This window comes from Patagioenas fasciata, chromosome 8, assembly GCF_037038585.1.
Source record: "Patagioenas fasciata isolate bPatFas1 chromosome 8, bPatFas1.hap1, whole genome shotgun sequence".
NCBI classification, from domain to species: domain Eukaryota; kingdom Metazoa; phylum Chordata; class Aves; order Columbiformes; family Columbidae; genus Patagioenas; species Patagioenas fasciata.
In genome coordinates this window covers 22,066,668-22,091,045 of record NC_092527.1, presented here as the reverse complement: position 1 = coordinate 22,091,045, position 24,378 = coordinate 22,066,668, and the positions used below count along the sequence as shown (strand labels likewise).

Genomic DNA, 24,378 nt, shown 5'->3' with positions numbered 1-24,378 from the left:
CGACATTTATTATTTGTACAGACCAACTGGTACAGAGAATAAAACAGCCAGACAAGGCATTATACTTGCCCTTTACCAAGAGCAATTATTTTTGAGTACTTAACTCTGTTAAGGTCAAATTTCCCCTACCCACCTCCACCACAACAAGGTTGAATCCAATCACGGTTCACACGGGAGGGCTGCACAAGACTACAGGCCACCCAAGCAATGCTACTGTACCCAGGAGCTAGCACTCCAAAAAACTCAGCTGTGAGACATGTACCTCTACTATTCTTGCCTAAAATACTCCTGTAGCTAATAGCAGTGAAGATCTTATTTGAGACCAACATAACTCACTTAGCAATGCATTGGACACTGTTTCCAATTCTGCAGGCACACCAAGTAATTGAAGAGAAATAATACGCATCAATGACTAGGATTTTTACCAGGATTTATCCCTTCCTGTTTCCTCCAGATTGACACATATTCAAGGCTGAGAACTACAAGCCACACAGTTAACTCAAATAGGTAAATCCCTCCATAAAAAGAAGATACACATATAAGTATATATATATATATATGTATATCTTTCTCTGCTTTCACTATCGCTATTCAGGAAGCTCCTTCAGTACTTTGAAGCAACACATTCATGTTGCTAACATTACATTGTACAGAGAGTATTTTTTAAAAGATGTATAGTCTGGGTCATTCACACATTCACAGAAAGTGTTCACTTTCTAGTTGTTCAGTAAAGCAGACTCACTTCCCATAAGAGATGCTGCCCATCAAAAATACAGTTCACTTTTCAGCCTTAATCTGAATCCAAACTCCAAAACTGGGCTTATCTTGACAATAAGCCAAACCTTTCTTCAGATATGCCTACATTTTCTGAGCTGCACAAAACCCATTCTGAGGTTTGTGACTCACACCTGTTATTAGTTTAGCCAGATTATAGACACTTTTGATGTCTTGTTCTCAGTACAATGCTGCAATGTTTAGGACATGTACAGGAATGGTGAAGGGGGGCATTGTTAACTGCATTTCTATTGATCACAGACTTGTATAGACCTACCTGCAGGGGGACTGTACAAGCAGAAACGCTGTAAGAGCCACAGGTCTCGAGATCATCCTTAAGCTCTCATGAAATCCCATCCAGTGAGCTATAACTGCCCTTTCACCTTGCTCTTCCTCCTTCCTTCTGAGCCCATCTGGCTAATAGGTCAGAAGTGAGGACACCTGTGCACAAAGCCACTGAAGCCGGGAGATTATTTGCTAACTCTGGAGTTCAGTTCTCATCTGAAGCACCTGCTGCTGGCCCTGACCCACGCCGGGGGGGGGCTGAATCTGCTGCCGGTGGCCCCTGATTCACCTTTTCGCTGCCTGTTCTTCTAGCGTCATTGCAGGGGTATGCGAGGGGTATGCGAGGGGCACGGCCTGTCCCCCCACACCCCCCCGGGGCTTTCCGGGAGCCAGCGGGATCCTGCGGAGCGCACGGCTCCAACCGCGGCCCCCGAGTGGCACCTAGTGCTCGGCTGCCGCACTGCCCGCGACCGGCACCCCGGCTGCTGCTCATCAACACCCGCAGCTGCTGCTCTTCCTCCTCAACACCCTCAGTGCTGCTCTGCTCCGGATCGCACACGGCTCTGTCCATCTGCTGCCCAAACACCAGGGTCAAGGACTTGGTCTTGGACAACAAGCAAAATACCTGGGCTACCTCAAGGAACTGAGTTGCATTTCTCTCCTATACTGCAGGATTGATTCCCTGGGAAGCGATCAGTAGTACAGTAAAATAAAAGAGTAAATTTATCCTTCTGGTTAACCAGACCATGCTGTACAAAAAAGATAATTTCTATGCAGCCCAAACTAGAAGATGGCAAGTTCTATTTAACAACGCTCACCCTCCGCTAGGCACTTGTGACAGTGGCTTGGCTAAATATGTATGTACCTATAGAAACCTGATTGAAATTACTAAGCATTTCTTCAAAGGCTACCCCTGCTTTCAGATATTGCAGCTTTTGGTCACTGCTGCTCAGAACAAATTTGTCTCCTAACCCTAATTTTTCAAACTAATTTTTCCTCTTCTCTTATGTGCTAGTCAAATCTAAGAAAAAAAAAAAGCAGAATCCTCCAAAAGCAGGGCATCAAAAGAAGACAAAGAACTGGATGTGCGTCCAGGGAGTATTTCCCAGATATCAGAAACAGCAGCCATCAGAATCCAAAAGACACAAATTGCCTGGAGCTATTGAGGGAACTCCTGAAGGCAGCATTTTTTTTTCCTCTTTTTTTTTTTTTTTTTACTATTTTTTTTTATTACATGATTTACTCAAGTATAATTTTATGGTGCATAATTTAATCAGAATGCTCTGCAGGCAGGTACATTATCCCAGCTGAATATGATTCCTCTTTTCAGTCTGCCCAAGATGAAGTGGTTTGGTATGTTAAGGAAAAGCTACATAATTATATAAGAAGTGTGTAGCTTTTTAATACACTTCTCAGTAGCATATCTCAAAGTATTTTAAGAAAAAAAAGGACAAATGTTGCTTGCCTTACGTTGTCCATCTGTGAAATGAGGATAATACCTAAAGACAAAGGGAGGTGAAGATTAGAAGCCAAGTGTTTTGAGCTCTTTACAGTACAGAAATAGTTAGATTTTTCCCATTACATCCAAACAAAAGAAATATGTCTGAACAAAAGAAATACTTTCAAACAAAAGAAATTAGAGATAGCAGTAAGACAGAGTGTTTAAATCATGTTCTGATCCTCTCCATATTTTAGTTCTGCCAACTGCAAAAGTTAGGCATTTATTATGTAAATTCAGAGATGTTCAAATATAGCTAAATATGTAGCATAATTTTCCAGTTCTTAAAATTCCTCTGAATTAGGGAAAGCTTTCACACTTGAATTCTGGCTGAGCTAGCTGCTACAAAAAATATGACTTTCACATATTAATACAACAGAATAATAGATCCTGTCAATATGTTCTCTATAACACACATGGCAAACTAACAAGCTTCCAGTAAATACATTTAAAACAGTTTGGCGTTGGCCTGGCAAGCTGTCCAATATCTACATTGGCAGATGGCTGAGAAGTATTCTAAAGTCAGAAAGTTCTTGGCAGCAGGGCCTGCATTCACAGGTAAAATGCAAGAAATCACAAGTGTCTTGATGCTGCAAGTGTCAGTTGCTTCAGAACAATACAACATCCATTGGTAGAGATAGTTCTGAGAAAGCCCTGTACTTGCAAAAAAACAATTAAAAAAAATGTGTGTGTTGTAAGAGTCATATGCAGTGACTAAGACCCAGCCTGCTACTGAACTCTAACTACACCTACAAGAAGCTCAGAAAAGCTGCCCAACGTCGAGCACACAGCACTTAGATCTGTACCCAGGACACCGTGTCCAAACACTGAGCAGCGTAAAAGCTCCTCCTTGCTGCGGGATCATCTGACATTGTCACCTGGAAAGTTCTTTTTGCTGTAACTACCACCAACTTTAGAATTACTTTTTCCACTGGCTTAAGTACATCACCACCCTGTATGACAGCATCAAGGGCCTTTTGCAGAACAAAAGTCATCTTCTTACTGCTCCTTTACTGTTGGGCAAATTGAAGGAGCAGCTCGAGACTCCCTGGCCTCTAATAGACCAGCTTTCCTCAACATGTGACCAAAGACTGAAAAAAACTCTTTGCTCCCCAATTATTTTGGTTTTTTTTCACATCTACAAAAATGCTCATAAGTAGCATACTTCTAGCTGTAGGGTGAGTCAGGGAACACAAATTCCCAATTCCTTTTCTGGCTCTACCACAGACTCATACGGACACTTTTGGAAATACACATCACCTTTCTGTGCTCCAGCCTACTGTATATAAAATATAAGATACAAATGTAAAGCACAGTGAGTCCTCTGACAAAAAGATGACAGACAAATTATTAATTTACTTATTATTCATGTACTTTGCTATTTATTTTTAGAAAAATTGCTCATTTCTCTGTCACAAAAAAAGTTTTATACCCATGAACACTAGAAAGCTAAGTAAGTCATAGTACAGAAATGAAACAGACTTGTTTGTTACAGACCACCTCAAAATTGTCTGTTATTTGACTGCAATAAGATGCACATGTGGCAGTAAATAAAAGGAGACAAAAAGTGACAAAAGGAACAAAGGAAATACTCACATAGGACTTTCCTGTTACCAAGGAAGAATAAAGACAAAAAGGCTCTAATAAATCTAATTGTGACCTCAAGATGAAGATTAATTTAGCTGTAAGACTCTGGAATTGTAACATGAGTTTCCTCAGGAGCAACGGAAAGAAACATCTTTTGGATTTCAAATTAAGTACATTTATAATTAACTGTGAAAGAAATACAGGAGCGTGGCAATAGCATTTGTAGAGTTTAACTACTCACATCTTCGGTTGTCTGCCTTCTATCACACACCCAGCAGGTGGCTCCAGGACCCCAGTCTTGCTCATGGTCCTGAAAAGCGGCAATGTACTCAAGTTCCTGCAAAATTGGAATTGGGAGAGTTGGAATCTCCTTTGTTAGAAGCAGAGAATTCAGGAGCACTTTCAATAAGGTGTACAGAAGTTGTTTAAATTCCTGTAAGGCTCCGAGATTGAATAATTATTGCTATTAAAAAAAAAAAAAAAAAGTTCTCAAAATACACTTATTCTAAATTGTAAAAATGGGCCTCTGTAGAGAACTGGACATAAATCACAATTAAAATGCAGTTTGGTTTAGTAAGAATAAAAGCGGTGGAAAAAATAATTAAAGCTATGCACTGATATTCTAAGCTTAACGACAGGGAAGAGAAAATATTTTGAACAGTCTCAAGGACACATATGAACATGTGATCAGATTAATTAAAAATACAGAAAATAAAGCCAAAATATCAACACACATATCCCAGTAATTAGCTACTTTCTTCAGATTAAGCCACATTACTGCAGCCTTTCAAAGCTAGAGCAGACAAAAACTGCAGAATACCCATCGTAGGGAACACACCTGCATTAGGCAGAGGCCAAAACCAGGTGGAAAGGATACCTTTTTGTTCTCTAATCTCAGTTCAAATATAGAAGGGAAGCATGTGTAACAGTTAAAATTACTCACATACAAATATCATCCACCCATATACTAAAATGCCACAGAACAAACTTATTTCAAGTACGTTATACAACAAGGATTTAATAATAAACTGGAGGAGGAACACTCTTGATTCAACATACGTGTATTATTCATCACATTTGTGAAAGCATATGAATCTCATCCAACAATTAGCTGATGCGTTAACCTCCCTGGTTTGCAGCAGCCTGTGAGTGACACACAGAAGGGCTCTCCAGGAACAGTTTCCCGTGATGTGGTTCCCTTCCGCCTAGACCCTCAGTGAAGGGTGTGTTTTGTGTGTTTGTAAAGGGAATCCCTGTGGAGTTTTGTGTTGAGCTTTAGGTCAAACCCCTCTGAATTTAACTTTAAATTGGGTAGCTATGAGATGCCATATTTGTTCCAGTATACATTACCAGTACTGCAATACTAGTCATCTTCCATTAGTGTAAAGGAAAAAAAAAAAAAGAAAAAGAAAAAAAAAAGGAAGCAGGAACTGCCCACTTACATACCTTAGAGTAAGGTAGGAAGGTGAAATATCAAATTGCAGAAAAGCGTGCTAAAAGAGAGAAGTCTAAGTAGTTAAGGAGAAATTTAGTGGCGTTTTAACTAGCTTCAATCCCCTCAGACTTCTGCTTCAAAGAGCAGTGTGGTTTTCTCCTCCCTTCATTACCCCAAGACAGACTGCCCTGATCATCAGTCAGACTGATTGTCAACCTCAAAGTATCTGTAGTACGGAGAAAACAAACAAACAAAACAAAATCAAAACAAAAAAAAATCACAAAACATAGACATCCTGTAGTTGTTTTGAAACCTGTGATTTACAAATCACAGGATTTGTGAGGATTTACAAGTTGGCTAAACAGATGTCTGAGAACTCTTAAAATTTCTCCTGGGCATCGAGGTTTCCAAGCAAAGCAAGGAAACTACAAAGCAAAACAAATAAATCCTAAAATTTTGCTGACTAGTAGGGTGCAATGAACCACCTGTGGAAGAAGCTGGTAGAACCTCATATGCTCTCACAACATAAAAGTAGTTTTGGAAGGTCTGTTCTCATTCAGTCAATAAATGAGAAGGGAAGTTTAGTCAGACAAGTTGTCTCTTAGGTTTAAAGTTTGTTCATTTCTAGGGGCTTTACAGGTGCTGCTTCATTTTCTTCTAAAATTCCCCTTCCACTTCACAGCCATATAATCCAGTTTCCACCCTGTACTTGCCCCAGGAGCAGCTGTATTTTCAGCATGTCCTTTATGTAGTGGGGTCACACAAGTTGAAAACCACCCTAGAAACCAGAGCCTTGTCAGGGGATTTTCAAACTCTTTCCCAAACTGATGTAAAACCACAGAGGGCGGACAATGCAGCAGAGGTGGTTTGCTTCAGTTAGTATATGGATAACTGCAGAGAAGAAAACCAAAAACAAACAAACAAAAACATAACAGTCAAAAGCGAAGAATTCAAAGTCAGTGAATACTCCTACAACTAATTATATTCACAGTGTCGAGGGAGGAATGTTTATACATTTAAACGTAAATAAACAATGGAAACAGACTGCACCCAGTGACACCGGGGTGAGCGTGGAGTGACACTCCCGACCCACCTGGCGTTGCTCTGGGCTCTTCCTGGTACTGCCAAGAGCACAGTCAGGTTCATTTGCCTGGTATTTGGCAACACGCTACTGAGAAGCACGAGTCAGAGCGCAGCTACTCCTGCCGCCCGAGGGGTTTGTGAAGGACAAGCACCTGGCATCGCAGAATTGCTGCTCCAAAGCCGCTCCAGAAAGAAGCAGCAGAGCCAGGAGACTCCGCACGCAGCTCCCGAGTTTTGCAAAGGCAGCGGCTCGGGGAACATCCCCTCATGGCGCTTCCCCCCGCAAGGGCTCAGCTCGGGACAAGCGCCAAACAGCCTCACCCAGACGTGTGGGAGCGCGCCCGCAGAACACGTCTGTGGCGCTTGACAGTTTTCACCACTCTGCGAAGCGTGTTCCTGGGCCCCACAAAGACACTTTCGTGCCGCCCTGCCCCGTGTTTTCTCTCCTCCGCCTCACCCCGGGCACCGCCGCTCAGGAGAATCAGCATCGCGGCTCCTGCCCAAAACCAAGATGGCGGCGCGGGGAGCGTGCCAGCACGGCGCCGTTCTACCCTCCTGCGCGCGCCTCTGTGGCTGGCGGCGGGAGCGGCCACGTGACGCTTTCAACCGGGCCGCGCGGGACCTGCGCCGGCGGGGAGCGAGGCCGCGGCGGTGGTGCGCGGGTGATCAGGTGACCCCCACCCCTACCGCCGCCGCGCGCTCGACCGACCCTCCCTCCGCGGGGCCCGGGTGGGGCGGTGACCGCGGCGGGCCGGGGCCGGGGCCGGGGCCGGGGCCGGGGCCGGGGCCGGGGCCGGGGCCGGCGGCCTCCGGTGCAGCGCGGCCGGGCCAGCCCGCAGCCCCCGTCACCGCGGCCCGTGTCCGCGCGGCGGCGCCTCGGGGAGCGTGGGAGCCTGAGAAACCTGGGCGTTCGGCTCCGGCCCGGGATCTGCACCGCCCGGCCGGTGCGGGGAGCCGGCTGGTACCCGGGGAGGGGCGCCGGCGGATCGGGGGCTGCGGCGGGAGCGGGCGCGTTTCGCGAGGGTCGTGGGAATCCAGCGGGGAGCGCGGGGGATCGACTCGTGTCGGGCGCTCTGTTGTCCGATTTTCTCGGGCTCCCCTGAGATAATTCCATCCGCTAGTGGGGGGGAACAGACACAGCCAAAATAAATAACCCCCCAGGTCACTTAGCCGGTAGTTGGGTGTGATATTTTGGCTTAGAATGAACATCAGCCGCTCGCCCCGCACGGGGCTCCGGTGCCGTGTCGCTGGCGATGTCCCGCAGGGGCACAGGAGCAGCAGCAGGAAACCCAGCGCTCGCTTGTGTCCGTCCTGTTGAAGCCGCCAGAAGCAAGTTCTGTTTCATGGTGGCGAGGAGGCCACCAGTGCTTCTGGAATATGTTGGGGACATTCAAAGACCACTACAGGCCTTTGTACAGAAATTGTAAATGTTGAAAACATCCCAAGACAGCAGTGAATTTGATGGCTGACAAGTACACTGTTCTCACATCCGAGTTAGCCTTTCTCGTAGAACACTGTATCCCAAAAGATAAAGGTGTATCCCTTGCACTGGGGGAACAGTCACAAGTGACATAATGCGTAAAGACACCAACATACAGAGAATTATTCTGTTGTGCTCTAGCTAATTCAGCTTTCCTTTGCCATAAAGAGCTCCCTCATTCTTGTCTTGGGTCAAGCAGCCATAGGATGGACCATCAATTCTCCTGCAGGCACTGAAGTGACCGGTGAGCACCAGGAGAGCTGAGGTCCTGCACAGATAGCACTCCTGATCAGGTAGGGCACGGGTTGGCAGAGCAACACCCCCCTGCGGATGTACAGCGTTGTTCTTGGGGGAGGGAAAAGTCTGGCCACAGGCATTACTGTCTTCTATTACTGTAATTTATTGGGACTAAGTTATTAACAAAAGCCTTAGTTTAATGTTATAGCATTAAGCAGTTAATTGTGTTAACATGCACAGTGACCTCAGCCTGCTCTCCCATAGCAACCACACTGTGAAAGTCCTTTCAGGGACCTCCTTTAGCAGGCAGAACAAAAAAATGGGAGCACTGAGATTATGTCTGTAGGGTGTTCCTCAGCCTGGAAAGTTTTCTAATTTCAGGAGGTAAAGCAGTTTGGTGGAATATAGCCACAGCTTGTGCTCTGTCCTGCAGATCTGGCTTTTGGGAGATTTCCTCAGAGGCTGTCACAGGCTGCGCTGAGAGCTCCTTACATCCCAGGGATCCACGCTTGCCCAAGCACACACAGCTGCATGAGACGTCCTCTGTGCTTTCTCATAACAAGGTTTCAGAGAGAGCACAGTGAACCATCCCTCTTACACCTCTTACTCACTTAAGAATAATTACTGAGACACTTGAGCTAAAGGAACCTTCTCAAGGTGTTTCAGTCAATCCCTCAAGCCAAAACAGATTTACCTAAACGTTCTAAGATTTACCTAAACCTGTTCTGAGAAACATCCAAGGCATACAACACCCATCTCCTTCCACTTGCAGAAACCTCAAGTCATTGGTAGGCAAATTTATGATCTCATAAAAGTTGATATACATCCAAATGGCAGTTCTTCTTAGCTCAGAAATATTTTCCTAAATTGCTCTCCTCAAGTCTGTCTTGGTAATATAAAGTCCAAGGCACAATCAATCATTCCCATCCCATCACATTGACCATTTGAGAAAGATTACTGAAATCTGAGTTGAAAGAACCTTTGGAAGTGATCTGCCTGTATGCAAACATTTCAGATTTTCACCCTTTTTTTTAAGGAATTGTACAAAAAGAAGTAACTTTTCTTGAATATAGCATAAGTAGATATTTAAGACGATACAAGTATAATGGAAAATGCAAGGATGATGGGGATTACCAGGCTCTTAAGACAGACAATAGGGAGACAAACTGTTGCACTGCTGGTCAAAGTAGTACAGAAAATGAATAATTTTCACATTCACATTTTGAAAACTGATACCATTTTTCTCTGCCTGACTTGAGAAAATATGTATGCCATGTGGTATTATGTGGATCAAGTAAGCACTCCTGGTATGTCAAACCAAGCCTTAGTGAGGTGACATCCAGTGCTCTGCTACTCACTCTTCAGTAATAAACCCCAGTGTTTAAAGACTCTGAAAAGTGACAGGGATTTCCAAGAGTTGAAGGTCTCTTGTTCTGACAGTGCAAAACTGTGAGGCTCTTGCTGAGGGCAGAGCAATAGGAATGCTATTTCTTGACCATATGTTTTAAAAAATAGACTCTGTGCAACATGTTAAGCAGAGCCTACATTATCATGACAAATGCAGAAGGACTTTCATAGATATGTTTGTATCAGCTGACAACTACAGAAGCGGTCTTAAAATCCACATTGTAATTATGACTGAAAGTTTAAAATTATGATAACACCTTTTCAGTAAAATTGAACCCTCAGGGGAGTAATTTCTCCTGCCTTTCAGTTTTAGATCATTCTGTACATTATAAATCACTCGTCCACAAAACTGTGCACATAGGATAGGCCCTTCTAGTAAATCTCCCTCTTAACTATTGCAGGTCACCACTAGAAAAAAATGTGGCATTTGAAGGTATAATGCATAAGGTGTTTTGATGTCCTGAGTCATTGTAATTGTAAACTTGGCTGTGCAGGGGGGAATATGCAGCAACATCATTTTATTCCTTGAAGAATCCTTTTTTAAATGTTTGTACATATGTTTTTTATTAGCTCCCTCTATTTCAAGAAAATACCAACTGAATCTGGAAGGCCAGAGGATCTTCAGGACTTGTCTTCCACAAGCCTTATTTGGCCAAGACCATTGTGCACAACAGATCACCCAGATGTTAAGTTTTGTCAGGACTGTTTACTGGTGAATGAAGTCTCTCCCTTATGGCAATAAATGATCAAATGCAAGTGCATCTGTCCCTCTTGGTGCTTCTGGTTTTGTAGGAGCTGAGATGGGTTCTTCAGGTGAAAGGGCGATGGCTGACCTTTGAAGAAGTACTTGATCACCTAGTTACTTTCTGTCCTTCAGTGCATGACTCTGCTTTTGTCATTTAAAGGGTTTCCTTTCTTCAAAGGCAGGCTGAAGATGGCAGCTTGCCTTCTCTGTATGTAAACCTTAAATTTGAGTGTGCTGGTGGATGGATTTGTCTGAGGTGCCAGAGAGAATTTATACCCAATGGTTAAACCCGCGTCCTTCTTTCCACTCACAGATACCAGGGAGCAGCTTTTGCTGAGATACAGCCCAGTAGCTCCACAGGAAAATACCTGAATATTTTCAAACACTTCACACCAGCATTTCTTGTGGTTGTCAGAGGTCAAGGAATGGATTCAAGACCAGTTAGTGGCTGGCCGTAGCTGTGATACCCCTGGTGCTGAATGATTTTTTTCTGTGTTTGTCTTGTCCCAGTCTGACACTTGCCTGCAAGTGCCTTTGGTTAAGGAGATGAGCGACTTTGCCTTTTCTATTGATCAGAATAAATTACAAGCAGCTAATTTATGGACCTCACAAAAGTGCCTTTGACATGGTGAATTGTGCTTTGTTGTTCAGGTAATTGGGTTGTTAGGAAATGTTATTGGTTACTATTCAGTCATCTCTTATAGAATATTGGAAATGTTTCATGGAAATGGACAAAATCTTTTAGACTTCCAGCTCCCAGGATATCACAAACACTCTGAATAAGGAGGAAATAAGCATTCCTCTTGATAGTAGTGACTGTAGTAAGAACATTTTGACTGCTACATGTTGATTTCCAACCTATGATATATGTAAAAAAGAAAATTACTTTTCTTGTGCTTGCAAGTTTAGGGGGCTTGGTAGTTGCCAGCATTTGCAGATTCAGCTTAAAATGTTGGGGAAATGTGCCACTTAGGACAGTACTCTTGCCAACAGTGAGATTCAACATTTTATCACTGGCTTTTTCTGTGTTTTTCTGGGTATGTTGCAAAGATGGCAAAGATAAACTTGGTTCGATCACACCACTAGAAAACACACAAAACACATAGAAACAACGAATGGGTGGCGGGAAGGTGTTTTTACACGTTTTTGTTTTTATAGCCAGCTTCCACACTTGTGGGCCATGACATCTGCAAAAGGAAGAAAAATGCAAACAAAGTAGTCTCGTGAGGCTGAAAAATGAAAGCAGCAGGGGAGCTCAGGAGCTCACTTCAGGTGTTTTCTGGAAGAGCTCTTGCCTGCCAAAGTTTGCAGTCTTGTTTTCTTCTAATGCTGTGAAATGCTTCCTCAGAAGAACTCTGTGCTTACACCAGGAGTTTGTCCACCCAGCAGCTTTGTAGACCCCAGGGGAAATGAATGGTTAAGGAAGGGCTTTTCTCCACCCAATTCAGCCCAGGCCTAGTGCTGATAGCTGAAGGAGGGCTGTGGGCAGCCCCCTCTGCCATTTCTTCTGTGGGAGTTCTGTGATTCTTAAAACTCTCCTGAGCTCCGAGTTATCAAGTGTGCCTTGTTGCAGCTGCATTGGCTGCAGAATGGCTCATTTACCAAGCACAACAACAGGCTCCTGTTTGGGCAGGATTCCACTGGCAGTCCGTGCCTGACCTGGAGACCTTTGATATTTTGGCTGGCAGACTAGTGGTCTGTGCCCTGCTTGGTATTTCCCTGTAAAATACGCACTAGGTTGTCTTTTCTTTAGGAGACATTACCCTTCCTCCCACTTGTTCTTGAGTCAAAGCATCACTGCGAATGCTCTTGGCTGGTAGGTCCACCCCTTTGTGCACTGAGCATGCAAACCCACTACCCATTGCTCCCTCACTGGACAGCACAGCATTCCAGCTCAGGAGGTGTCTCTGAGGTCCTGCAGCTGGACATATCTGCATTTCCAGATTTGCTTCCTGGACAAGACATTTTAAATGTACATGACGTATACTGCCAGCATCAACAAAGAGCAGGAGAGGCCCAACAGACGGGGCTGCTTGGCGCTGGTATTTCCAATGGATCTTCATACTGCTGCTTTTCGCTGATGTCTTTGCCTGCTGTTACCCAGGGATGACACAACACATGGAGGAGTTCATGAATTGTTCCGATGGGAAGAGCACACTCACCAATACCATGCCTACTTTTTGATCTTCTTGATATTTTGATCTACTTCTTGCCTTTGAAATTACGTGGTGTTTTCTTTTTCCTCCTCCTTTTTAGAGAAAAAGGTTTAGAGAGTCATGGAGCTTGAAAGAATCATTCGAGACACACTGACACGCTTCATCCAGTCCCACATCCCTGCTGCAGACTTCAGGTATGCTGAGATAGAAAGATCCAATATAATTGTTCTGGCTTGAACTCTGCATGAATTGTCCCTCTGCATATTATACTCAACTCCAAGCAGAGCTCTGTAACTTTCCTGTGCTTTGTGTTGCTTTTACTTATGTCAGATCCAGGATGCAGGTAATTAGTACAGGCTCTGCTGTGAATGCTTGAACGACCAGTGTTTAACATTGCAATGTGGCAATGTAATTTCTTTGACTACCAAGATGATTTATTTCCTGTCCAGTACTATGCATTAGAATATGGGATTCCCTTCATTCCACAGTGCTCCTGAAGGGCTTTCTGAGCAGCATAGCGCTATGTCACGGCTCTCCCTGTTTTGAACTCTGCCTGTGTGCAGATACAGCCACCTTGAGGCTGGAACACAGCAGCTAGTTTTGCAGCTGGTGGCAGCAGCAACACAAGTGTGGAGAGCAACAAGCAGAGAACACTGCATCCTACACAAGTTGCAACTTGACAGAATGTGATGACCTCACCTTAAACAACAGTCAACATAGAAAAGTCAGGTTTGAGCACTTGGAGTATTTTAGTTAGCTCAGCTGAAGTACCTACTGGAGCACAGCATCTGGACATGCTCTGGGACTTTCATTCAGCACTGCCCAGGAAGGAGGACAGCATGCAGTATTTTAGGCTTAAATGCTTCCTGCTCAACCACTGACCACCCACTGCCTGGCTGCTGGTGAGATCTGCCCACAAGATACAGTCCACATAGGTCCTTCTGCTGCTCTATTAGAAAGACAAAAGGTTAGGAGGAATGGGAATGGAGAGAAAGAGAAAGAAAAAATATGCCTGTTGAGCCTACTTCCATGTCCTGTGTTCTCTCTGTTGCCAGTGGGATGGATGATGTTTTCTTCTCTTACATCACGGGTGTCCTGGAAGAGCTGGGCTCACCAGAGTCCTCTGAGGAGACCTTTGACATGGACACCTTTGTGGAAATGATGGAGGCATATATCCCTGGCTTTGCAGAAATCCACAGGTATTTGAATATTACTGTTTTGTATGCGCATGTCGTGCAGTGAGGGCCTGGACTGAAGTCCCTCAGTACCATAAATTCTTTTGTTTTACCCAGCTGAAAATGTATTAGTATCAAACCTGTGCCATTATGATTAAGTCAGGCTTTGCCTAAATACACAGATGCTAATCCTAGAATAGTTTGCAAGCAGATCCTTGGTGGTCTGAAACACCAGTTTATTTTGTTGGGCTTCCCATCAAGCTTTGTCTTTCTATAAAAAGGCAGCCAAATAGGATAGACAAGTGCTTTTATTTCTCACACTAATTATACAGCTTCTGTCTGTTGCAGTGGGGATGTTTGTGAAATGATGTTCTCTCTGTCAGAAAGGCTCAGTGAAGCTCGCAACAGAGGTGAGTTACGCAAACAATTTCAGCACAAGAAGGTGTCTTCTGCATATGTTTTAAGCTGTAGTGTTTGGAGTTGCACAATGTCACAGGATGAAATACAATCTTGTTTGCCACAGTTGGGATCTCATAGACTAGCCTGAATTGGTTGACTTTTTTTTTTTTTTTTAATGTTCAAGTCGGGTTTTCAGTATCAACACATAGGAGACTTGAGTTATGTGGAATACTGCCCAAGCATACTGGGTTGAAAAACATTTGATCAGATCTCCAAACAGCTCTGTTGAGATCAAATCCAGAATAAGGAAATAATAGCAGGTACAGGGCTGCTTGTTGAAATTGTACTGTAGGTTAATTCTGAAGGTGGAGATTCCTGACCGCCTCTCATAGCCATCTGCCCAAGGGACAGTACCACTAGGCAGTCCATGTCAGGCACATCATCAAATAGACAATCCAGCTGATAACATGTATCACTTCTAGACTTGAGCATCTTCAAAGCTCACTTCTCATTCACTCATGAACCCTGGCACAGATGCAAAATGTGCTCTGGCCTGCAGCATGGAGGACTGCAGAAGAGTATGCTATCCCAGTGGCCTTTTCTAACCTCAGCATTCACAGCTGCACTGCTCTATTAATCAGCCCCAAAGGTACTTCCTACTAAAGAATGAACAGGTGAAGAGCCTGGATATTAAACTTTTCAGGACATACCTGTCTGGTTTTTGCTTATCTAGCAACATCACTGCTGTCTTCGCAGAAGGCTACGTAGACATTCATTTCTTTCATCTTACTTGCTGCTTTGTTGAACTTGAGAATATCTACTGCTCTCCTCTGGTCCCCTGCAACCTACCCTTTGAGGATCCTGATGTAGCTGGAGTGTGTAAGGACAGCACTATACCAGTTTTAGAGAGCACAGAACAGGTGAAATGATTCTTCTTACAGTGATCCAGAAAAAGCCTGTAAGGAGAGATGCATCAGAGTAACCTGATCACAGGATGTGCTGACTTACATGCAGCCAGAGGACTACCAGTGTGTATTCCCAAATTTAAATTCAAAACCACACTTCAGTTCAAAGTTAGAGAAAACACTAGGGAATTCTTAGAAATATAACAAAAATACTGTAAGTATCCACAGCCACAATGCTAGGGGGCCAAGAACAGACAGGTAGAATTGAATTTGCAAGGCCTGGAAATGCAGCGCTTGGGCACTCCAGCATGCTTTAGCACTGTGTTCCTGCAGGTCAGCAGGACCACAGCTGCGGCTGTCCCTGCTGAGGGCAGGGGGAACATCAGTGCTTTCCAGTCTTGTCACTTAAGAAGGGATTTGCTTCGGCACACAATGCACTAGCTATCTAATGCCAACAGAAAACACAGAGCTCTATGCTTAGTGGGACTGTTCCTTAGGAGATATCACTGTGTCTTTAAGAAAAACCTGGCCAAAAGGCAGTGGAAAGTGGGAGTGAAGCACCCTCTGAAGACCTGACCAAGGGCCGGGAACCTGGAGCTGGAGCCTGCAACGGGGAGAGGCTGTGCACCACAAGAGACGGAGCCGGGGCCCAGGTATGAGCACCCCACCGAGGAGCAGGAGCACTGGCACAGTCACACAGCACTAGGCTACCACCACCACCTGAGGACATTTTCTGGCTCTGGGAGGAACCACAACATAGGCTATGACACAGCATCACTGGTGTCTGTGACCTCCTCCATTGTAAGGCCTGAGCAAGACTGTGTCAGTAAGTGGAAATAGAAAATTATGTGCTGACAGAAGAGTATGAGCAATCACTGGCTCATCCTTTCCGGCCACTGAAAAGGATGAGCCAGAGCAATGGTTCAACGAGCCTGTTGGAGATTCCACAGCAGCACTCTGGGGATGCCTCTGCAGCACAGGCCAGGCTCCATCCTGCTTCACCCTGTGCCCCCAACCTCACTCCACAGTTTGAGTTGGATCACCACTTCTCCCCAGCTGTTGCGCAGCATCTGCACAGGGAGCTGTCACATCCAGGTGTCAGTCCTGAAGACACCAATCCCACTCTCAGAGACCTCCTGTGCTGTGCAGATACTGAGCTAACAGCACTGAATCACTGGCTGAGCGAGCCTGTTCCCACAGCAGCATGACCCTCATTGTGGCACCTGCCAGAGCCCTGCCACGCTCTGCTTGCTGTTTCTTCAATACTGACCTGCTCTGCAGCTTAGTCATTCTGTGTCGAGTCTCCCTACAAATGCTGCTGCTGTGCTTCCTTATGATGTAGCCACAGGTCACCATGTTTAGCAGTCCCTTCTTTTTCTGATCAAAGCACATACAACTTCACAAGGTGAGGGCAATCAAGCATTTGCACCAGTGTCCAGAAAGCTCAGTTCTAAGGAGACACATAGCATGGCTGCACAGATGAGCCAGTTCATGGCAGCCCTACTTTTAAAAAAGCTGAGGTATAGGGGGAGGAGATTAAGGAAGAGTGATGTTTTGTCCTTGCAAAGATACAATCCCCTGTCAGCTTCAGGAGTGGGATTTAGTCATGCATGTGAGGAGAGCGAGTGTTCAGCTGAGAGCAAGATGAATTTCCTGACTTAGTGCAAAACCAGAAAGGCCCTTTTCAACAGTCCCCTCCTTACCACATCCCCAGCTTACCTCTGTCTCTCTTGCTTCAACTAGGAAGGTGGTGATTTGAAGGATGGGGTGGAGCTGCTACTGGAGATGTTCCCTGCTTGTACCATGAGCCAAGTGGAGAAGGCACTTGCCATGGCCTTGGGGAACTTGGAGGAGGCAGTACAGTTAATTGTGGACGAGAAGGTGGAAATTGGCCCAGCAGGTGTGAGTGTGAAGGTACTGTACTCTGAACTGGGTGGCAGCAGGCCAAAGAGCAGGGGGGCAGAGTTCAGGGACACGAGTGCCCCAGCTGTCTGCTGCAGGCAGAAGCTTTGACCACAGGAACTTTCTGCATAGCAAGCTGCAGGACCGCCCAGAGCAACATCCCCTCTCCCTCCCTTACCTGAGCAGGGACTGTGCCCACAGCTGAGCCAGCATCCCAGCAGAGTTGTGGCTGGCACCCCCTTCTCAGAGGGCCAGAGTGCTGCACCAGCTGCTGGGCTCTCCAGGCTGATGGGGAGGAAGCTGTACATCCCACCTGCTGTGCTACTCATGCACTTGTCTTCCCCCAGGAACTGGCACGGCCCCGGAGAGCACCCAACCACGAGGAACTAAAACAAGTCATCCTACAGAAGTAAGTGCCCAGCAGCAAAGATCCCCTTATTCTGCTCCCAGTAAAGGAGAAAGTGGCAGTTTGGGGAAGGTCAGAATGACAATATCGTCCATAAAGCACTTGGTGTGTACAATGCTTAGTAAGGATGCTGTGAACACATCGAAGCACAAATGTGGATGGGAACAAACAAGTTTGGTTTTACAGCTCTGGCACAGAAACAGGTTCCCTGCCCCAGCTGGGTCACAGCCCTGGCTGTGTGTGAGGTTTCAGCCTCCTACAGGTACAGGGTAAATCCCAGTACTGTCAGCTGAGGTCCCATGTAAAGGGTCAAGGCACAAACATCATACTGCAGCTCAGGTAACACATGGTGACTTGTAGAACTACAGCAACTCATTCATACCTCCATCCTTGGAGACAGTCCAAACAAGGCTAAAGATATCTTTAAGAGAGTGCCTGTACAGCAACACTGAGAAGATTAAATCTCAATTGCTAAGGGTGTGAATTCAATGCATTTAAAGAAACTTCTCTGAAATCCCCCTGTGGACTTTTGGACAATGAAAGTGGCTTTAGATTGGTTTACCTTTATTAATTTCTCAAAGCATTTAATTCTCAATAGGAGAGCCCACACTGTCGTTTCATTGATCTGCTTTAAGATCTCAGCTTTCATGGGTACCCTCCTGTGGGCATGCAGATTCCACATGTCTATCCAGCCACATCTTTGTTACCACTTTACATCCTTCCCCAGTGACAGAATAACTAAGGAAGATAAAGGAAGGCAGAAAGGCATCCAGGCAGAATTAGCAATCCCTTGTTTCAGAGTAACATGCAAGGGAACAAAAAAATACCAACTGCTAGTTCGGTTTCTGGGAACTTCACTTTAATGACATTTTGGAAACATCCTGTACTTTAAACATCACTCAAGCACAGGTACAGAGAGCAGATAACCATAGCTGAAGATACACAGGAGCAACTATACTAACTACTGAGGGAGAAGTCATGGTCAGCTGTGCTGTCCATCTACTAAACCAGCACCAAAGTCTCAAGAGTAATAATTCAGCAGTACAGCAAGCAAACGCTTGGGCCCTGATGTTTCAGCCACACAGGGAATGAAGTGATGGTTCTATAAAATTGCTTCTGGCACAGACCTGTTTTGTAGTCAAGCAGCAGGTGCAGAGTGAAAGGAACACCATCTCTTCAGGACAGAAGCAGCCAGCTTGGTCCTATAATCTCCCCTCTGTCTCCTTTGGCTGCCATCACTTGTGCTGAGAAGGAGCAAAGCTGGCCCAATGGCAGAGCACACCTGATCTCAACATCTCAGTTCTACAGAGGCTATTGGCATTCTCAGTAGCCTGCATTTTTCAATACCCTTCACATACTGTTAAGGATGCTACTCCAGGAAAATCCTGCTGGTTTCTCACCAGGATGACACACTTCTTGCCCATTTCATCCAGAGGGGAGCATTAAGTGCTCCTAGCTGCAATATAGGCAAGTAGGACACATTGCACAGCCACAAACCAGAGCGCCCCGGGCAATGCACGATACCCAGTTCACTGAATGTGTCTCCTGTTTCAGATACATGATGGTGGATAGTGCAGATGATCAGAAGACACATCGACCAGCTCCACCCAAAGAGGTAAGAAAAGCAGTCCCAGCTAACCAGCAGTTTGAGTGTCCTTTGTCTAGGTGGTTTAAAATCAGGCTGAAGGTCCAGAAAGCAAAGGCGAAGTCCCAAGGCACAACTGTTCACAGAGCCTGCTAGTCAGTGAAGAGGGAAGATTAGCTTAGCAAAGACGCTGCAGGGTCTGCCAGTTCCTACCATTCCTGACTAACATGGCTCCGGCTCCCCGCCCTCCCAGTCAGACAGCTTACTTCCCAGTTTTGGCCAAAATTCCCTACAAAAGGATGGGTAAAGCAGCCCACCCCAGTTGTCCTGCACCTGTCCCCCCGCTTTCTCTAGCAGCCTGGCTGTCCACCCGCTTGGTGTTAATGTCTTTCCTCTCCAGGCTCCCAAGAAGCTCATCCGCTATATCGATAACCAAGTTGTGAGTACAAAGGGAGAGAGATACAAAGACATCAAGAAGCCTGAGAGTGAGGAGATGAAGAGAACCTACATCAGCCTCAAACCAGCCAGGAAGTACAAGTTCCACTGACAGCCAGGTCCTCCTGCTTTTCAATCTCCACCTTACTGGCCAGGCATGGCAGGATGGACACATGGCACTAGGGATGAGGGGACTCTTCCACCTGTCACTAACTGGAACTAACCTGGGAACCAGGATGCTGCTTTCAGCTTCCTCAACTAACTCGACTGACAAGGAGGAGCCTTCTCTCCTGGTGTAGCTGTCCCTCTGCCCCCAGGGGAACACTGCAGTGACTCTCTGGGCCTTCTCAGCTACTCCTTGCATGGGACATTTTTAGATCCAAGATGTGGCTTGTGCTTTTGCAGCAAGCTTTTTACAAGTGTGTGTGCACTGTTGCTTTAAATTGAGTGCCAGTATTAATAAAGATGATGTGAGTTGGTGTGTAGTTCAGCTGGAGCATGAACATGCTGTACAGACACTGCTTCCAATCCCTCCTGGGGCCAAAGATAGAAGCAGGGTCATCCTCTCTTCCCCTAATTACTCTCTTCATCACATTCACCACAAGATGCAGCTGCTGTTTGGATAACCACCTAGTGGATACAAGGGCTGAGGCTGAACTCCAGAGCTAGGCTCTCCCTGCCAACACAACCTGCAGCACTTCACAAACTCCAGCTGACAGCATGGCCAGCGCTGCTGCCATCACTTAACCCTGCTGAGTGCCGAGGCTCCAGATGCATCACATGGAGCAGGACATAGTGGCAGACCTGAGCTACTGAAATTTTAAGTCAGAAGCTGGAAGGAAACAAATGGCAATGACCAACTGCTTTCAGTTACAGCACAGCCAGGATTGGTGCTTTTCCATCAGTGAAACTGCTGTTAGGAAGGAGCAGGTTCCCCCTGAAAACAACTGCCTTGCACTAGCCTAAACCAGCACCCTTGGCCTGGACAGACACACTGCCTGCACTGGGCCATGCCAGCCCTTTGGTGCCAGGCTGGATGGTGGCCACAGGCTGGAGCTGGGTTCACTCTGCCCTCCTCCCTGAACCCAGAGGGGCCTGCCCTCTCCTCAGAGGAGGGCTGGTAGCTTTTCACCTTTCTGCTCCAGCTGGCCTGGTTTGTTCCCAACAGCTCTGCTGGCGTGCAGCGCACACCTGCCTCAGGGGACAGTCCCTAAACACAATCCTGCTCTCTGGACAGCTGCCACTTGGAGACTGAAGATACAACAAATAATAAATCCTATATATTATCTGGCCTGGCCAAGGCCTGTTCAGCACCATGGTGTTCCTGCAAATCAATCGCTCTCTCCACACCGATGCAGAGGGAGTTACTTTCCCTGGAGGCACCCATGAAGCCCACTCACGAAAAAGAGGAAAGAGTGAGCCTCACTCAGGGCAGCCTCACCAACGGGACCGACCTCTCCCTCTGCACGTCTTCGCAGCAGCCAGTTCTGGCATCCTCCCATGACCCCCACATCGCGTCAGTTCCCCCCTCCCCAGCAGCAGCACTTCTAGATCTGGAGGTTGATGAAAGGGGCGAAGCCAACCACGTCCTGCAGAAGAACGAGAGCCCTCTGCAGCGGAGGCTCCACATCCAGCTCCACCCCACGGCTTCGGAGGATGCTCAGGCTGGACTCGGCCACATTGTGGCAATGTTTCACCTTCAGTGAGCGCAGCTTTGGACAGTACTCAGCCAGGACCCTGCCAAGAAAGAGAGCGCGCATGTGTTGCAAGCCAAGACTCCCAAGTACACAACTCACCCTCTTCTCTGCTCCCAGCAGCCCGGCACTCACAACTGTGCTATGCATGCACCATCTTGCGGGAGCAACACCCTGGTGGTCTGCAAGAAACTCAAGGGACATGGCCTGATCCCAGACCTACCCTCTATGACATGCTGGAGAATTTGCTGTTAGCAGCACACAATGCCTCTTCTGAACAGCCTGCTAGTGGCTTCTCCCTGCTCTCATTGCTTTCAGCATGAGGAAATCTGACTTTTCTCTCTGGTTCTCTTCTTCTCCCCACCCCAGACAGTGGCCAGCCCCAGCTGAGCTCCCCACATTGCTCAGTACCTGATGGAGTCATTCTTGACTCGCAGACACCCCGTGAGGTCAAGGTGCTCCAGCTCAGGGCAGCACTTGGCAATCTCCTCAACCGCCACATCACCCACATTGGCATTGACAGCCAGTGACAAAGACTTGAGCCTGCTGCACTTCTGCACCAGGTAGCAGATGGCCTCATCCTTCAGCTGGCGACAGGCTGTCAGGTCCACAGCCTCCAGAGCCTTGCAGTGGTCAGCCAGGCTGCGCAGGGACAGGCTGTCCACCCACTCGCAGTGAGCCAGGGAGAGCAGACGCAGGTTGGGGCAGCTCAGCGAGATGGCCACCAGCGCGTGGCGGCTGAGCTGGGCACAGCCCTTCAGCTGGATCTGGTGTAGGTGGTGGTTCTGCCCAATGACCGGGAGCAGCTCTCTGTCCGTCAGCCAGTCGGAGCAGTTCTGGAGCGCCAGCTGCTGCAGTACTTCGTTGTCCTTCAGCAGGTTAACGAAAGCAGCTCGAGGGATGACAGGTCCGATCTGCGTGGGGAACCCAGGAAGAATGAGGCATCCCCCAGGGTTTCAGATCAGCCTCATCCTCACCAGATACTCTCTCCCCTCCTCTCTTCAACTGTGATGGTGACGACCAAAGCCACCCCGTCTCCTCATCCCAGGGCAAACGCTGCCATCAAGCTCTCCTCCCCTCATGCCAAGGCTACTGTCACAAGCTAGAAGATGCTCTGGCTTCTCCATCCCCCATCACCACCTCTGCATTTATATATTCCTGATGAGCTGCACACCTCCGCTCGCCAAAAACTCTTAGCTAGACCACTCTATGCCCTCACAGAACAGCAGCTACTCCTGTATTTCACATTGTTTCCCAGGGCTGGCACAAGCTCTCCCTGAAGATCAGGTGCAGAGTTATCTCCCATCAGACCCACCCTATTGCACAGTGAGGACCAGAAGGCCATGCCACTCTGGAACTGGTCTGTGTTTCTGCCAGGCAATGCCCCATAATGGCTTGGGTGGAGCTTCCACGCTCACTTCTCCCAACACCTATTGCTAAAGACAGTGACATTGCTGGGCCCTGAATCACTGCCTCTCCTCCCTGAGCCCATCTGTCCAGTCTGACTTGGGAGCCATTAAACTGAGCTCCTAAGCAGAAACCAGCGTCCTTGCTGGGGGTTTCTTCTCCCCACACAGTCAGATGCTTCCTTGTTAGCTCCAGAGCAGTAGGACATCTGTGTCTCCCTCAGCCTCAGAGCCATCCAATACCTGGCTTGAGTCAAAGCAGCGCATGTTGGCCAGGTACAGCTGGATGAGAGACTGGAATGCCTTGCTGACCCTCTGAAGGCTCAAGAGCTGTTGCAGTGGCAGATGACAGAGGATATGTGGAACCAAGATGTCTTCCCAGGGCAGGTCCAGGAGGCATCCCCTGGAGGGGGTCAAACTCATCATCAGACGCCAGGGAGACAGGCTACAGTGGGAGCCAGGCTAAATCACCTCACACCTGCTGCCGGGTGCCTCTAGGAGGAACAGCCAGAAAGAAAGACTCAGCGACATCTCCCACAGTCAGCCCATGGGGTAAAAATCCCTCGGCTGGCCACCAGCAGGGCACGCACTTGCCACCTGCATCACCTCTGTCCCAGCCTTGGGACATTCACTGCTCAGGCATCCAAGGCCACCTGCCTGCACCGCCCTCCAGGAGAGCTCGGATGGGGCTTTCCACCAGCTGCTTGAGGAGTCCCTGTCCCTCAGTGGAGCAGCCAGGCACTACTGCAGTGTTACCACACCACCCGCGGCAGCTGTGCCTTACTGCCACGTCCAAGCACCACTCTGCCCGGAGCTCACCCACCGCATCCAGTGCCGAGCCACTCGGCCTCCCTGCGGGGGGAGGGGGCAGACTCCTCCTCCTTCCCATGGGGAGCAACAAGGCCCCGGGCTGGCCCCGAGCGTTCTTCTCCCAAGCAGCGGGGACACCGCATCTTTGCGGAGCAGAGACCGCAGCCGCGGGCGGGGGGAACGACAAGAGCGCAGGGAGAAGCAGAGCGGTGCCTGAGCCCGGAGCGCCCGAGCTGCGGCTAGAGGCCGTGCTTAGACTCTGTTCCAGCAGAACCGGCAGCTGGGGGGGGGGGGTGGGGGTGGGAAACCTCACCCGCGGACATCGCCCTCCCGCCGCCCCACGGGTCCCCGCTCGGCCCCAGAACTGCCCCCGGGCCCGGTTCCCGGGCTACCCCGCCGGGGCCTGCACACAGACACCCCCCTCCCACAGGGGCCCCTGGCGAAGCGGCCCCGGCCCGGTACCTGCTGCCCCGCCGCGACTCCCAGCCGCTCCATACAGCCGCGTCTGGCCCCACCCCCGACGCCGGCGTCCAGGTGTGACGTCACGGCGGCCGGCGGAAGTGCGCGCGTCCCCACCGCCCCGCCCCCTCGCCTGGCTCCGGCTGTAGCGCGGCGGTTACCGGCGGGAGGCACGGGGAGGCTCGGACAGGCTCGGACAACAGCAGCCACGGGGAGTGCTCGGCCCTGCCAAGCCGGGGCACCGGGCAGAGGAGAGCGACTCCGGCGCTGTGAACGGGCCAGGGGGCCCTGGCGGCAACACTGGTTCCCCAGCGGCTCCCAGCGGCCCCGCTTGCAACATCTCCCCCAGTACGCACCAGTTCCCCAGCGCACACCAGATCCCAGGTGCACACCAGTTCCCCAGCACACAGCAGTTGCTCCAGCCATGCGGCCGCCCCGGGTCTCCAGCGCACACCGACTGCCCCAGTTCCCCGGTCCCCAGCGCACGCCCCTGCCCGCGGCGGGCGGCTCCGCGC

The 24,378-nt window shown here is 48.1% G+C and overlaps 2 protein-coding genes across 7 annotated transcripts; one reads left to right on the top strand and one right to left on the bottom strand.

Moving 5' to 3' along the window:
- The first annotated feature begins 7,235 nt into the window (after positions 1 to 7,235).
- Positions 7,236 to 19,606, top strand: CUEDC2 (CUE domain containing 2). 5 transcript variants are annotated; one of them, XM_065843243.2, is made up of 10 exons: positions 7,236 to 7,332; positions 8,342 to 8,435; positions 12,788 to 12,881; positions 13,743 to 13,886; positions 14,211 to 14,272; positions 15,686 to 15,819; positions 16,910 to 17,080; positions 17,416 to 17,477; positions 19,029 to 19,089; positions 19,460 to 19,606. In XM_065843243.2, the coding sequence occupies exons 3-10, from the start codon at positions 12,808 to 12,810 to the stop codon at positions 19,604 to 19,606; spliced, it is 855 nt and encodes a 284-aa protein (XP_065699315.1). In that variant the 5' UTR covers positions 7,236 to 7,332; positions 8,342 to 8,435; positions 12,788 to 12,807. The 5 variants fall into 5 exon arrangements, with proteins under 5 accessions (XP_065699315.1, XP_065699312.1, XP_071668008.1 ...); XM_065843240.2 differs by having other exon boundaries at positions 8,311 to 8,435; XM_065843242.2 differs by lacking the exon at positions 7,236 to 7,332 and adding an exon at positions 7,602 to 7,623 and having other exon boundaries at positions 8,311 to 8,435.
- FBXL15 (F-box and leucine rich repeat protein 15) lies at positions 18,317 to 24,351 on the bottom strand. 2 transcript variants are annotated; one of them, XM_065843239.2, is made up of 4 exons: positions 24,220 to 24,351; positions 22,838 to 23,088; positions 21,600 to 22,102; positions 18,317 to 21,231 (listed from the first exon to the last, which is right to left on the bottom strand). In XM_065843239.2, exons 2-4 carry the CDS (start codon positions 23,018 to 23,020, stop codon positions 21,042 to 21,044), a joined length of 876 nt encoding a protein of 291 aa, XP_065699311.1. In that variant the 5' UTR covers positions 23,021 to 23,088; positions 24,220 to 24,351; the 3' UTR covers positions 18,317 to 21,041. The 2 variants fall into 2 exon arrangements, with proteins under 2 accessions (XP_065699311.1, XP_065699310.1); XM_065843238.2 differs by lacking the exon at positions 24,220 to 24,351 and adding an exon at positions 23,867 to 23,953.
- Positions 24,352 to 24,378: the final 27 nt, after the last annotated feature.